Source organism: Balaenoptera musculus, chromosome 10 (genome assembly GCF_009873245.2).
Source record: "Balaenoptera musculus isolate JJ_BM4_2016_0621 chromosome 10, mBalMus1.pri.v3, whole genome shotgun sequence".
NCBI classification, from domain to species: domain Eukaryota; kingdom Metazoa; phylum Chordata; class Mammalia; order Artiodactyla; family Balaenopteridae; genus Balaenoptera; species Balaenoptera musculus.
In genome coordinates this window covers 93628877-93644288 of record NC_045794.1, presented here as the reverse complement: position 1 = coordinate 93644288, position 15412 = coordinate 93628877, and the positions used below count along the sequence as shown (strand labels likewise).

Here is a 15412-nt window from a genome sequence, read left to right as displayed (position 1 = left end):
TCTTTTGGATCTGTGCAATGTGGTGACCCTGAATAAATGGGGGGGGGGCATCAGGGGAATGGAAGGAGTTATATGGGGGTTTGGGGCTGGGATCTATGGGTTATGGGAACCACAAGGGCTGTGGGCTGAGGGCAGGCTCTGGGGCTGTGAGCCCGAGCCGGCAGGAAGGCGTGGCAATGACCCTCTCTGCCTGATTCCGTCTCTCCAGACATCCAAGTTGCTCAGATCCAAGACCTTACCTTGAACTTGTCTCTCAGAGGCTGTTGCCTGGCAACAGCCCATGGCCACCAGGCTCTGGACCAGGACTTCATATGTCAGCCTCAGCACCAGCAGAAAGGAGCTAGGAGTCTGCAGGGCCTGGGATAGGGGAGGCCAAGGCCCCCGGGCTTCAGGCCCTCCTCACCTCCAAGGGATGGGGGAGATGGAGGCCACAGTCCCATGGGGAGGCGACAGCCTGGGTGCCACAGGACTCCAGACACAGAAGGAAGCACTCTAAAGGCGGCAAGAACCCCAGGCTGTAACGTGAGGAGCTCTCCCTGGAGTTGTGCAAGGCCACGGTCCCGCCGAAACCTCAGGGTGCTTCCCTGTCACTGGCAGGCCCTGGTGAGACTCTTGGTGATCCTACTGGAAGGCCATGGGGCAAACACATCCCCAAAATGTCATGAGACCCAAAGTCAGGAGGCCTGGGACCTAGGCCCACTCTGCCATGAATCTACCACACAGCCTTGGCCATTCACTGACCTCTCTGGGCAAAGTTCATTAAGTTAATAAAGACTTTTCTGAGCACCCACTGTGTGCAAGGCCCTGACACCGGGCTGGGGAAACAGACACAGTTCCTGTGCCTTGTGGCGCTCACAGGCAACCACACAAGTAAATGGACCACTATCCAGTGGGGATGGCAGTGCACTGTGCTCTGGGGGATCACAGCTGGGGGGAGGGGTCCGTGTTGTGGGCTGCACTGAGAGCAGAGGGTGAACCTGAGTGTGCCCGGCAGGGGGACTGTATGTGCTAAGGCCCTGGGGTTGAAGGAAGGCAGTGAATGAAAGGGAGAAAAGCAGAGGTGAGGCCCAATTCAGGGACAGAAGCTGTGTCAGACAGGACCTCCTAGGAGGTTAATTCCAGTTGTGCATTGAATTGTGTACCACTCCCCCCTCAAATTCATGTGAAGTTCTAACCTCTAGTACCTCCGGATGTGACCTTATTTGGAAATAGGGTCCTTGCAGTTATAAGCAGTTAAGATGACGTCACCCTGGAGTCAGGTGGGGTCCTATTCCAATATGACTGGTGTTTTTAAGAAAAGGGAAGATTAGGACACAGACACGAGCATGGGGAAAATGCTGGAGTGATGCTTCCACAAGTTAATGCCAAAGATTGCCAGCAAACTACCAGAAGCTGGGAGAGAGGCCTGGAAGAGGTCCTTCCTCACAGCCCTCAGAAGGAAGCAACCCTGCCTGACACCTTGATCTTGGACTTCTAGCCTGCAGAACTATGAGAAAATAAATTTCTGTTGTTTAAACCACCTAGTTTGTGGTACTTTGTTCTGGCAGCAAACTAATACAATTCCCACCTGCAAAACGGAGCCAACAGTCCCTCCTCTCCTGGGTCTCTGGAGGACCTTGAACTAATTCATTCATTCTTTCCTTCAACAAGTGTTTACAGAACAGCCACCAACTGCAAAAAGCTGAAGGCAGAGAAGTACAAGGCCTGTCTTCTGGGGTGAAGGAAGTTGTATTGAACATAAGAGATAAAGAGGTGGTTCTTAAGCCCCCAGAAGCTGGAACTGTCTGGTTTTAAAACCCGGCTCATCCATTCACTAGCTGTTTGACCTAGAGCCAGTTAATTAACTTTCCTGTGCCTCAGTTTCCTCCTCTTTGAGATGAAGATGAGAGTAGATGTCTATTGTTAAGAAGATGAAATGAATAGAGATTTATAAACAGCTTAGAACAGTGCATCGTAGGTGCTATGTGTTAAGTAAACATGAGAAGTGCTTTAACAAAAGCAAGAATCCAGCCATGGGTTGGGGAGGACGTCTCCCCGGAAGGGTTATAGCCCAGCCAAGCATCAAGAGGGAACTGGCGTTTGTGCACCAGGAGGAGGCATGCGAGATGTTCAAGGTACTAAGAACAGCTCTGCTACCCATTTTACAGCTGAAGATAGTGAGGCCTGGGATGGTCATGTGATTTGCCCAGGGTCACAGCACCAGAGGCAGGACCAAGAACCACGTTTTCCTAGCCCCCAGTCCAGTGTCCATAGCTTTTAGAAACTATGAAATTGAGGGCCAGGGTGGCAGGAGTGATGCTGGAGGTGGAAAGAGCTCTGAGGTCAGTGGTGCCAGCTCCTTGGCGGCCACTGGCAGTAACAGATGATATCCTTGGGCAAGACTCAACAGGCATGAAGGGCAGCCCAGACCAGCGGATCGATGATGCCGGGACAGACAGGGGCAGTGACGTCATCATCCTGCTGGTGGGCAACAAGACCGACCTGGCCGACAAGAGGCAGGCGACCATCCAGGAGGGCGAGCAGCATGCCAAAGAACTGAGCGCCACGTTCATCGAGACCAGTGCCAAGACCGGCTACAACGTGAAGCAGCTCTTCCGACGTGTGGCCTCGGCTCTGCCTGGAATGGAGAATGTCCAGGAGAAAAGCAAAGAAGGGATGATTGACATCAAGCTGGACCAACCCCAGGAGTCCCTGGCCAGCAAGGGCGGCTGCTCCCGCTAATGCAGCCTGACCGCTGGCTTCCTCTGACACTACTCACTTGTTGTGAGAACCTCCAGCGAGCCCTGCAGCCTCGGCATAGGCCTGCCTGGCAGGCTAAGGTGGTGTGTACACAGGAGTGAATGTCAGTGACACACTCATGCACATATGTGTGCACGGAGAGCAAGGCTAGTCTTCACTTTTTCACAGGCTCAAAGAAAGTGCCCGGGGCCACACTTGGCCTCCCCCAGGGTCCCAGACACCCCAGGTCCTGGCTCACACAGCCCAGGGACACAGCCTGTACACAGCCAGGAGCTCCTGCCCTCTGGCCATCTTGTTAACAGGAAGGGAAAATGAGGCCTGCAGGAGTACGGGGCCTCTCGGTCCTGCTCTCTGCGTTAATGACCAGGAAACATGTCAATATTTGCACACAGGAACTGCTGGCCTTGCTGTGCTTGGTCAGTGTGCCCAGAGCCTGCTTGGTTTCGCCATCTGTAAGAGGAGGGGTTGTCTCTGTGCTCCGGCGCAGGCCTTCCGCCCGCTCATCAGATAGGGTGGGTCCTTCCTCCTTGCTGACCATGATAAATGGCAGCAATTATGGGGAGAACAAAGCAAACACACAATGACCACTGACATGGGTGGTGTGGCAGGTGAGCTCACGGCCACACAATCCATGTCGAGCCTCACAGCCACCACTTCTTAGCTCTGCGTGCCTTTGGGCCAGACTCAAAACCTCTTGGAGCCTCAGTTTCCTCATCCATAAAATGGGGTCGGTAGTCCCATCTCACAGAACTGTCGCAGGACCAGGAGGCGGCCGGTTGGCTCTGGCCGACGCCAGCGCTGTGCTCTGTGTCCGGCAGGGGGCGCCGCGTAACCTTCCCCTCTCCGCTTGGCGTCCTCAGCCGCTCCGCTCTGCCGGACTCGGCTCTATTCGGCACCACTCGGATCCACTCGGTCAGACCCGGCGTTAATCGGCCGGACACGCTGGGCTCGGCCGGACTCGACTCTGCTCGGCCAAGTTCGGCTTTGCTCGGTTCTGTTCGACTCCGCCGGGAGCGGGACTCGCAAAGGCCCCTCCCCGGCGCCGCAGCGGCTCGTTTCTCTCGTCTCGCTGTCTGCTTCCCGGGTAGAGGCGCGGTGGCCGGAGCAGAGCCGCTCCCTCCGTCCACAAGCCGGCGGGTTTCTCCGTGGCGGGGGTCTGGTCTGGCTGAGCGCTAGGTGGTGCCAAGAGTGGCTGCAGCTGGCGGCAGTCTTTTCCCAGGGTTTGAGCCCGAAGCGGGTGGGCATGGAGGGGCTTCCCCGGCTTGGGGGTGGGAGTCACTCCCCTTAATTCTGCGGAGAGAAGCGGGGAGGATGGCGCTGGCCTCCCGCGTGCCTTGGCAACCCCATCATCCGGCTCTGCCGCTAGTCAGCCGTGGGGAGGGAGCCAGTTGCTGCACCTGTTTCCCTGAGCCTCAGTTTCCCACTCTGTAACAACAGGGTCCTCGTCAGGGTCCAGGAGGACTGGGATGGGGCTGGCTCTTTGCTTCTCTGGGCCCCTTGGGGATTCTCTTTCCCCTTCTGTAAAATGGGATTAAACTCGCCCAACTCGGATTAACACCCGTAGGAACAGAAATGGGTTGCTGAAAAGCCCAGGACGGAGAAACTGAGTCCGGAGAGCGAAGTTCACCCGGGATCACCCAGCTAGTCGAAGGAGGGGTATGCAGAACCCGGAAGACGAGTGAACGAGCTGCCTTGGAGAGAGAGGGTCTCATTGGACCCTCTGCCCACTTTGCCCGAAGTGGGGTTTGGAGGAAGAAGTGAGGGAACGGGCGCCGCAGCCAGCCCCTAGCACGTTTTAGTGGGCCCTTCATCTTCCCCCTTCTCCCCTCCTTAGCTTTCCAAGAAGGGGACGGGTGGGGAGCATCACAAGCCCGGGGTGGAATGGGGTGGGTGCCAGGCGCATAGCCTCTCCCCAGTTGGTGGCGCTCACGATTTCCTTTGTTTAGTTTCTTTATTACCGTCCTAGAACAATTAGATCTGTGACTTGCCAAACACGACTTGCATAGCTGACTCCAGGAATCATGTTTTGGGTTCTGTCTCACTTTTTGACAGGCACACATTTTTCAAAAATGCATGAAGGGTTCTTGGTGCTTTGTAAGCACTGACTAAATGTCACTATTTTTATATCTTCTTCCCAACCTTGGGCTGGAAGGTGGATGTGGCTAGGAGCTTGGTTCTGAGAGTTGGTGAGTGTGTGCCTCATCTGTGTGCATGAGGAGAATGGGCTCATGCCCTCACCCTATTCAGGGTTTAACCCCGGAGAAGCACTGCTTGGTGGCCGGTGTAGAGTACCCCCATGGGTAATCCCACCAGGCTGCTCAGATGGTCTTGGCCTCCTCATGTTCCTCTGGCCTCGGGTCACCAAGGCTCAGAGGTAGGGAGACATGCCCAAGGACACAAAGCTAGAAGGAGGTGGAGCTGAGATGTAACCCAGTTTTGTCTGCCCCAGGGCTGGGGCTCTTTGTCTCCAAGCTGCCTGGCTGGCCTGCTGGGGAGATCCTCAGAATGGCTGGGAGACCAAGGGCTGATGCACAAATGGGGTAATTTGTGACATGGTGAAAGAGAGAGGGAGGAAAAATATTAGAGTAGTGTATAATATTCCTGAGTCCTGCTCTCTTGTCTGCCCTGCCCCCAGCCAGCTGCCTTGGACCAAGGGGGGTAAGGGACCCTTTTCTGGGGCATTGACATTGGCTGGGAGTCAAAGGAGCTGGTCCTAGAACCTGATGAGAATCATGTGCTTTTCCAGACCTCAGCCTCCTCACCTGTCAAGTGAGATGAGGCTCCTTCTCTGCAGAGGGGCTGTTGAGCGAGGCAGGGAGCACACAATGGGCCCTGGACTAAACCACTTCTGTGTCCCCACCCTGCTTCTCCACATCCCCCATCCGTCTTCCCTTCTCTTCGCGTTTTCCTCAGATGCTAGGCTTCCTAAGCCAGATCTCCGTGAGACAGCCAGGAGCTGTGTTCTGCTCCAGTGCTGCTGACTCAGCCCTTTTCCCTCTGGTGGCAGCAGTGAGGCGAGGGTGGGCAGGGGGCTCCCGCGCCTCCCTCCCTCCCTCTGCAGCCCTGGCTCCGTGCCCTGGGAATGCTGCCTGGGGCAGGGCCACATAGAGGGCACAGTCAGTGTGGACCTGGCAGTTTTCCCAGTGTCCTTAGGCCTTCCATCTGCTTTCCTTTGGGGCCCCTTGAACCCCTAAGTAGGCCTGGGGTGAGGGTGGGGTACTCCAAGTGGGTCGGGCGGGGGAAGCAGCACAAAACTAGAAGTTGGGAGAGTCTGGCTCTCATCCCAACTTGGACTCCAGTCTGCTGTTTGACCTTGAGCCAAAGACTTGCCCTCCCTGGTCACAGTGTCCCTGCTGGACAGATTAAGGAATTGGATTAGATCATCTCTAAGGGTCCTTCCAGGCCTGGATATTCTGTTGTGTGTTTATCCCCCAAAGTAATAAAAAAACAGAAGCTGAGAGATGGGAGATGGTCAAGGACACACAGCCAGGGCTGTTCCATCCTCCACACTTTGCCCAGCTGTGAGTGGGGCCTGGGGGTTAGTGCCCAAAGCCCCAGACTTCAATAAATCCCCCGAGGTCGCTGCATTCCTGTGCCTCCTGAGAGTGATAATGTCACCACCTCTCTCTGCCCAGGGGGCAGGCCCTGAATTGCAGCCTTTGCCCACAACCGTGCCCAGCTGTGCCATCGTGGGAACTTTGGTAGGACGGAGAGCACTTCCATTCTGTAGGGTTGTGGTTCCTCTTCACTAACTGTGTGACCCTGTGTAAGTCACATCAGCTCCCACCACTAGCTCCCTTTCCCAAGAAGAGTAAAAAAATGGATGTAAATACCCTTTGGCTTCCAAAAACCCCTGCAAAGATGAAGCCTGGCCCAGGCAGTAAGTACTCAACAAATGTAGAATGAGAGGGGGCTAGAGGGCGAGGGATGTTTGAGAGAGTCTGTGCACAGGGGTCTCTGACCCCAGGGAACCAGGGCTGCAGCCTTTGCAAAGCCTCCTGCAGTGTACCCAGAAGGAAGCAGAGGCCCAGGGGCATTCTGTACAGGCTGCGCTCCTGTGACCTTGTTGGGGGTCATTTCCACGGGTGGATTGGCTGTAGAAGACCAGGAAGATGGATAATCATGGCAGCATTTCCAGGCAGAGGAGGACTTTGGTGTCCATTGGGGGTGGGGCTATTGACCTGGCTGCCACCCTTCCCTGATACTCTTACCTGATCTCGGAGGAGGTGAGACCTTCACTCAACAAACATTTACTAAACTTCCTCTTGTGACTGGCACGGATGGGGCTGGGGAGTGGAGTTCTACAGACAGCTAGGATCTGAGAGGGGAAGGGACTGGCCAGTGGGTGTCAGTGCCAGGATTTGAACCTGAGGCTACTGGGCTGGTGCCCATGCCCCCTCTGTACCGCCTGCCTCAGTGACTCAGAACTAACGAGCTCTGCAGCCTAGGCTGGAGCCCCCGGCATGGGGATTCCAGCACTGCCTTCCCCTTCCTGAGCAACTTCTGGGGCTCCCTGCCCTTCCCCCTTCCCAGCCTCGATTTCCCATCAGGGGCCTCAGACCCCTTCCTGCTGGAACTTTATGGCATCTCTGAATTAAACAAGACCCTCTAGGACCACCAAAGAGTTAAGCCAAGGAAATCCTCAGCTCCCTGTATCTCCAAAGAACCCAGAGGCTGGAGGGGAGGGAGCAGGGAGGAGGGGAAGTGGGAAGCCAGCTCAGCCCGCTCCCTCCGCCCTCCCTCCCTCCCTCTGCTCTGCCTCCATCCCTTTCTCCCTCCCTCCTTGGCCAGCCCTCCGGGCCTGGGATTCTGGGCCAGCAACAAGTTATAATTGCAAACATGGACCAAGGAACCAGAGGCGGCCCAGAGGCCCGGGGTCCGTGAGCTGCTGTTTGAGGCTGCAGGACACTGGGTGAGTGATGGGAGGTCCTGCAACTTCCTCCAGCAGGGCAGAGGGGGTTGGGGTCAGAGCCTGGTATTCCTCTCCTTTCTCCTCTCTTCCTGGACACATCTCACATCTCGGGGCCCTGCTCTCTCCTTCTGACCCCGGCCAGCCCCTCTAGGGTCTCCCTTCCCCATTCCCTCCTTTGACTGAGACTTTAGCCCTGGTGAAGGGCTGCCCTCCGATGCTCCTGTCTTGTGCCCACCCCTGTCTGGACAGGCACCAAATCAGCTCAGCAGGGCCTGGCCCTCCCCCCACCCCAAAGAGGCCCCAGTTCCCTCATGGAGGCAGCAGGGACCCCCAAATCACCCCCAATGGCGTGGTCCCTCACATTTGATCCCTGTGTGACACCTTCCTCCAGGGACAGTCAGTGACCATGGCTGTGGTTATTATTACTTTTGTTAAAGGCTGCTTTGCTTCCTGCTTCCTGCATCCCCCCTCCCCACCCCCCAACCAGGTCACAGTTCTGTGTCACAGATTTTTTGACTCTCAGCTGGCTAGGCCAACAGAAATGTCCCCAGACAGTTTTAATCCTCTGGGAACAGTTCTGCTCTTCCTATCCCATGCAGGCCCTGGGGAGAGGTTGTGTTGGCCAGCAGAGAAAGGAACAAACGTTTAATTACGAGTCTTTTACAAGTCAGGCAATTTCCCTGCATTTAAATCCTCCCAAATAACCTGGGGAGGAAGGTGGTGTTGTCTCCTCCTTGTAAATGTCAAGGAGCAAGAAGCCCAGAGACGTTAAGCCACTAGCCCTAGGTCACACAGCTTGTAAACTATTCTGGGATCTCAAGTCTGACTCCAAAGCCTCATCTTTTCCCATGAGGTCACATCTATGGGAAGAAAAAGAGGGGATTTTGCTCTTCTCAAAACCACTGGGATGTGTAATTTACAAATAAAAGCTAAGGGTCATAATCTCGGACAGAAGGGATGTTGATCTCTGAAGATTTGACGTGTCTTATTGAGCAGAACCAGGAAAGCAGAATGGGGGCTGGGGAGGCAGGGGAGGCTTGGGAATTATCATCTTCAGGAGAGGGGTGATGGCTCTGGAGACTGCCTGCCCACCCCTCTCTTCTCCTGCTACTACCCCGCCCGCAGGGAGCAGGGAGGGGGTTGTTGGGGGGAGGGCTCCTGCCCCTTTAAAACCCAACTCCTACCTCGGTGTTCAGGTTAGGTTAGAATGGCATTTAAAAAAAATAATAATTTTATCTTCTCTACACATATTAACCACAGAAAAATATTTTTGAATTGTACTAAATGTTAAAGGAGAACAAAAGGAAATAAACAAAGAACACCAGAAGTGTAAAAACCAGTCTGGTTTCAAAAGTGTTTCTGATCCTGCGATAACTCGGTGCCAGCCCCCAAAGACTGCCACCACCTCAAAGGCTCTTTGCCTGGCTTCCTGCCCACCCAGCCCCGGCTTGTCTCCAGTCACTGCTGTCCAGGCTGCTTTCTGCCCCTCTCCGTGAACTCTGGATCCCTTCTTGGCCAAGGCCAAAGACAGATCCTCACAAACCCTTGGACTTCCCTGTTCCTTTTGAATTTTCCAGACCTCCTGGTTCCTGCCCCTTAGTTCCAACTTACCACCTTGGAAGCTGATTGGCAGGTCTATGATGATTGACACGACCATCTTCCAATGAATTTACTCTCTTCTGCTCCTTTCCCTGCAGGGCTTCTTGTGTGAGGTTGAGTTGGTAGGTTGTTGACTGTACAAACATGCTGAGCGAGGAGGTGGGCTGACACCAGCTACACACCTTCAGCGTGCATTTCTGCAGGGACTTCTTTTGTTTGTTTGTTTCTAATTTGTCCGTCCGAGGGGCACCTTCTTCTACCTCGCCCTCCAGTGACGGTGGAGTCTGGGGCAAGAAGACAAGCCTGAGGGAGGTTGGGAGGGTGGGAAAAGCATTTTACAGTCTCATTGGCTATGACACATAGGCAGCAGGGCATCTTCCTCACCCACCCCAGCAAACGCCCCCCAGGACCCTCGTCTTCAGAGGGGGTCCTCCTTCGTGGGCCCACGTGTGCCAGAGATGCCCAGGGACTGGGTTCCAGGAGACTCAGCCTCCAGGGCCTGCACTACCACAAGTCTCTTTGTGACCTTGGAGAACTTGCTTCCCTGTGTAGGCCTCTGTCTTCTCATCTGTTAAATGGGGGCAGTAATGCCCTCTCCCCGAGTTATGTCAGGAACGCACGTGCTGTGGGTGGTGGCATCCGCGCTGGGCATCAGCAGAGTGTAGATGTCAAGGTAATGTATTTCTGTCCCTCCTTCCCTGCTCCAGGTCGCCATGGGGATAGCTGCCCTGGGCCTCCTCTGGGCAGTGCTCCTGCACCCTCTCTCTGTGTTTGGAATTCCCACCGAGGAGCCCACCTCTGGGGAAGCCGTGGCCTCTAGTTCCCCTGGGCTCTGTCGACGGTGCTGTGACTCTGAGGACCCCCTGGTCCTTGCTGATGCTGCACATGAGTCCTTGGCCTCTCCGTCCGCCCTCCCGTACATGCTGCCTGAGGTCAGGCCCTACATTAACATCACCATCCTGAAGGGTGAGGACCCACATGTGGCTTGGGCTGGACTGGCCTGGTCGGGGACAGGGAGGGCGTGGGGATCTCTTCCTGGACTCAGGGAGGTGAGGTGGAAGGAGCAGAAGAAACCAGGACAGAAAACTGTCCCAGACCTTTTCGTTCATTCACACATTTATTAAGTACCTACTGCATACCAGGACCATTCTGAATTCTGGGATGCAGCGTGTACACGTCAGACGGAGCTGCCACTGCTGTGGAGCTTCTGTTCTAGTGGGGGAGGCAGACAGTGAGCAATAAACGTATCACCCAAGTTAATGAGATGGATGGTGATAAATGCTATGGAAGTGATGAGGTGGAGCAGGGTAAGGGGTGTCTGGAGTGCAGCTGTGGGGGGCAGGTTGCATATTAAATGGGGGTGGTCAGTGTAGGTCTCACTGAGAAGGTGGGGAGAAGCCACGTGGATCTCTGGGGAAGAGCATTCCAGGCAGAGTGCATAGCAGGTGCAAAGGCCCTGGGGCCAGAGCGGACCTCATGTGTTTAAGGAACAGGGGGCAAGGGGAGGAGCAAGGTTGGAGACAAAACAGATCAGACGTGGGCTCCTCCTCTGAGTGAGATGGGGAGTGGGGGAGGGTTTGAGCAGAGGAGGGACCTGGCCCAGCTTAGGTTTCAAATGGATCACTCTAATTTCTGTGGAGAATAGACAAGGGTAGAATCAGGGAGAGCCGTGGGGGCCACTAGGGCCGCCCAGGTGAGAGCTGGCTGCCTGTCCTCTAAAACCAAATCTCAGGGAAGCTACTTCTGCTGTTGGGGGCTGTGAATGGCTAGTTCTGGGGCTAGCCCTCGACATCCTTAACCTCTGTCTTTGCTCACGACAACCCCGCAAGTTCAGTATGTTGTCATTCCTCCCACCTTGCAGATGGGGAAACTGAGCCTCTGAGAGGGGAGGAGCTCTCCTGGGGTCTCACAGCTGTTAGGGGCAGAGCTAGGATTTGTCGCCGAGGACTCCAGAGGGTCAGCTGGCACCTGAGACCCTCGGGCCTTCAGATTTTGTAGTTGAGGACCCCTCTTGTCCTCTCCCTACTTTGCCCACCACCTCACACATCACTGCTTCCCCAAGGCCAACAGAGCCCTCTGTGTGAGGTTGACGAGGTGCTTGGGTGCTGACTGCACTCCCCCCTCACTATCCTCCTTAAGACCCCGTGTCACCTCTCCTGGGCCAGGCTAGCTGCCTGCTGGGCAGAAGGCGCCTGGCTGGTGTCAGGAGTCCTGGGTCCCAGCCCCAGCTCTGCAGCTCCCATGCTGCGTGGGGCAGGCTTGTCTCTCCCTCCCTGGGCTTGCTGCCTCATTTGTAAAAAGGAGAAGGTAACCCCCTCTTATAACTACCCTTCACGCCCTCCCTTGGGGCTGGGGCGAAACAAGTGCTCTGCAAACTGTAAAGTGCAGGGCACATGATGAGGTAGGTAGTTCACCAACGAGGCCAGTGAGGAAGACCTCCACAGAGCCATGGACCCCCTCCTTCCTGCTTCTCTCCAGGCTCCTCCTCCGAGGGCCTGTGCCCTCTTTTCTGCCCCTTCTTCCCCTCTTCCCAGCAGCATTGCCATGGTCATAGGGGACCCCGGGACAACACAGGGCTGTCTAGTTCATTCAGAGGGCTGAGGCTAAGGGTGTGATTGCAGGCTCTGTGACAGGCAGCAGGGAAATATTTGGGATCTGGTCCCTCAAGAAGTAGGTGGTAAAAAAATAAAAAGTAGGTGGTCACCTGCTTTTCTTGCGTTCAAGACCAGCCTGGAACAAGGGCTGGCCAGAGGCGTGACTGCCTGGGAAGCAGGGCAGATGCTGCCAGAGCCCAGGGCAGGGGGAGGCGGGCTGGGCAGTGTTGGGTGAATCGTCCTGCCTCGTATCTGCAGAGTTCACCCGGTGCTTTCCCAGAGGGCTCAGGAACATCCCTGTGAGGTGCGCGTGATCCTCTTCAAGATACAGACAAAAAAATCCCAAGACACCAACATGAAGGCCCCAGGTCGTGCAGAGGGGCGGTAACGCCCACCAACGGCTGCCTGGCTCCGACTCTGGACACTTCCGTCCAGGTGATCCCTTCTCTGGGGCAGAAATGCCACGCCCACATCCCCCTGGAGTCCCGCCGGGTGCAGTGACCGCTGGGGTCCAGGCCTGGTCTGGCAGAGACCACAGTGAGAGCCTCGCTGCTGAGGAGGGAGCAGGCTGGCGTGGAGACAGACCGCAGCTGGAGTCCTGCTTCCCTGCTCCTAAGCCGTGCCACCCGGGCGAGTCCCTTCACCTCTCTGTGAGTGGAGGTGGACATGGTGTCTCCTTTAGAGAGGCGCTCGGGGTGGCGATGCCTGGCATGCAGTAGGTGCTCAGTAGGTGCTGGCTCTTCTCTGGCCTGCCGTCTCTGGGCAGGGGCGAGCCTTCTGCAAACGCTTAGGAGCCCCCTGGGTGCAGGCGTGGGTGCCTGCCCTGACTTTTCTCCTTTTTGTCTCCGCAGGTGACAAAGGGGACCGAGGCCTGCTGGGCTCGCCCGGGAAGCTGGGCAGGGAGGGCCCCCGGGGGGAGCGCGGCCCCCAGGGCACCAAGGGTGCCAAGGGGCAAGCAGGCAGCCCCGGCAGCCCGTGCCAGATGCGCTTCTCAGCCTTCTCGGTGGGCCGCAAGACGGCCCTGCACAGCAGCGAGGGTTTCCAGCCGCTGCTCTTCGACACAGTCTTCGTGAACCCGGACGGGCACTTCAACCTGGCTGCCGGCCACTTCGTCGCCCCCCTGCGCGGCCTCTACTTCTTCAGCCTCAACGTGCACAGCTGGAACTTCAAGGAGACCTACGTGCACGTCGTGCACAACGACGAGGCAGCCGTCATCCTGTACGCGCAGCCCAGCGACCGCAGCATCATGCAGAGCCAGAGCGTGATGCTGGCCTTGGCACCCGGCGACCGTGTTTGGGCGCGGCTCTTCAAGCGTGAGCGTGAGAACGCCGTCTACAGCGACGACATCGACACCTACATCACCTTCAGCGGCCACCTCATCAAGCCCGAGGACGATTAGTGCCTCCCATGGGGCAGCTCTGGCCTGGGGTGGCCACGGGCAGGTCTGTCCCCTGCGGGGCCTCAGTCTGCCTGTCTGTAAAGTTGGCCCTGGGACCTGGCATTCTGGGCAGGCTTCCTCCTCTTTCCTTCCCTCCATCACCCCTCCCAGTCTGTTCGGGCCTCTCTCCTCTCTTGGACATTTTCAGAAACCTCCTAACCTAAATCTTCTAGAACTTTCCCAACCTTTTAGACCAGCACTTTTCAAACTTGAATGTGCATCCGTATCACCCAGGGATTGTGCTAAAATGCTGGTTCTGATTCAGCAGGTGCGGCACGGGCCCAGGATTTTGCATTTCTAGGACGTTCCTGGGTGATGCTGGTGCTGCTAGTCTATGGACCCCACTTGAGTAGCCAGGTCCTATAACTTTCACAACATTCTGGTACTCTCTGAACATTCTGGAATCTTCCAAACATTCTAGAATCTTCCCAACATCCTTAAATTCTCTCATCCTTCTAGGATACCCCCTCCTCTTGTCTCTTGCGCCTTCTCCCTTCTCTCTGAACTCCTGTCTGCGCCCCGACTTGTGCAGCCACAGTTCATTTATTCAGTCATCAAACACTCACTGAGTGCCCGCTCTGTGCCAGGCTCCGGGAAGGCTGAGGTGAACCAGACACAGGCCCTGCTCTCGGTGAGCACCCAGTCCAGCCAGGGTGGGGAGACACAGATTCTGAAACCAGACCCGGGGAAACACATGGGTCTCTGATCACACAAGTCTGTGTTCTGGGCATTCAGGCACTGTGGCCCCCCATTACCCACCACTCCCCAAGGCTGGCAGGATAGGGTACCCCAGGTGGGGGGAATCCTCTGCCTGGTCCTTTCTTTTTTGCCCAATGCCCATCATTAAAGCAAACCCAGGGGGGCCTTGGTCAGGGGAAAGGTGCTGTGAGGAGAGGACCCAGGGGTTAGGGGGCATTTTGGGGTAAGGGGGCCCAGACCCATAGCTCCCCACGCGGCTGGGATGGAAGCCTGTGAGAGCTCCTACCCTCCTCAGCACACGCCCTCCCTGCCCCACTGCCGGGCGGCTGTCAGGGCCGTGCTCAGCCCGCTTTGCCAAAGGTGCTTGGGCCTCATTTCTCCCACGCTCCCAGCCACTGTCAGACACTGACGTCTGTCCCCAGGTGCTCTGACCTCCTTGGTGTCTCTCGCCAGCCCAGTGCCTCCGGCTCTCCAGGCTCTGTTAAGGTGCTGAGGCCCCGGGTGGGCAGCTCCTGCCCAGCAGAGCCGCCTCTGGCCTGCTGCTGCCTTTACAAATGCTGCCGGGCAATGAGCCAGGACAGAGGGCACCGGGCTTTGGACCCCTCAGCAGGTCTGGGGAACCAAAGCGAGCAACATTCCAGGTCAATTGGGGGGACCCTCCTCTGAGCCATGATGCCAAGGGAGGCGCTGGGCGAGGCTGAGGCCAAGTGAGGGACATCAGGACTGCTGTCCCTTCCCCCTCTCCCAGGGTGGGACAGCCTGGTGGCCCCCAGCCTTCCCCTTCCGCAACCCCAGGTGGCCTGAACCTCTCCCCAGAGGGAGACGGCCTCCGCCCATTGGTGCTTATGCGGACTCCAGGGCAGAGGGGGCCCCGGTGGTGGTCTCTGGTGCTTCCTCATAGCCAGGGGAGCCATGGCTGCATGGCTGGGGGCTGGCAGCAGGGCCTGACCCGGTGCCGTGAAGGCTGGTCCTGTACAACCACCCCCAGCCCGACTTCACCCCTGCCCTGCTTGTCCAGCATGATTAAAAGTTGTGCGTCTTCTTGGCAATTCAGCCTGGTTCTTTCTGCTCGGTTTCCTTTGCCCACCTTGGGAGGGCAGCCCATCCTGTTCTGCTGGGCCCAGGTTCAGGGCCCCAGAGGGACCAAGGCAGCCCAGGGCTCCATTCCACGTGCTTGCCACCCACAAAAGAACCAGCCCGCCTCGGTCACTCACTCAGCTGGTGTGCCTTGGAGGCAGTGAAACCAGCCCAGGGTCTGTTGTGCCGTGCCCTGGCTGTGGCCCCGGGAAAGTCCTCACATCTCGGACCCTCAGTCTCCTTGTCTGTAAAATGGGAATGATGATCATCTATCTCATGGGGTGGCCATAAGGATTAGAAGAGAGGTTGCCCGGTGAGCACTGCATTCATCCTTTTTAAAAAAATTTTAAATTA

At 56.7% G+C, this 15412-nt stretch overlaps 2 protein-coding genes across 2 annotated transcripts; both read left to right on the top strand.

The window, feature by feature from the left end:
- Positions 1 to 2391: 2391 nt before the first annotated feature.
- LOC118902815 (ras-related protein Rab-6B-like) lies at positions 2392 to 2721 on the top strand. The gene has a single exon (XM_036867476.1). It carries the CDS (start codon positions 2392 to 2394, stop codon positions 2719 to 2721), a length of 330 nt encoding a protein of 109 aa, XP_036723371.1.
- Positions 2722 to 7508: 4787 nt separating this feature from the next.
- C1QTNF6 (C1q and TNF related 6) lies at positions 7509 to 15022 on the top strand. The gene is made up of 3 exons (XM_036864603.1): positions 7509 to 7651; positions 9958 to 10216; positions 12696 to 15022. Exons 2-3 carry the CDS (start codon positions 9964 to 9966, stop codon positions 13241 to 13243), a joined length of 801 nt encoding a protein of 266 aa, XP_036720498.1. The 5' UTR covers positions 7509 to 7651; positions 9958 to 9963; the 3' UTR covers positions 13244 to 15022.
- Positions 15023 to 15412: the final 390 nt, after the last annotated feature.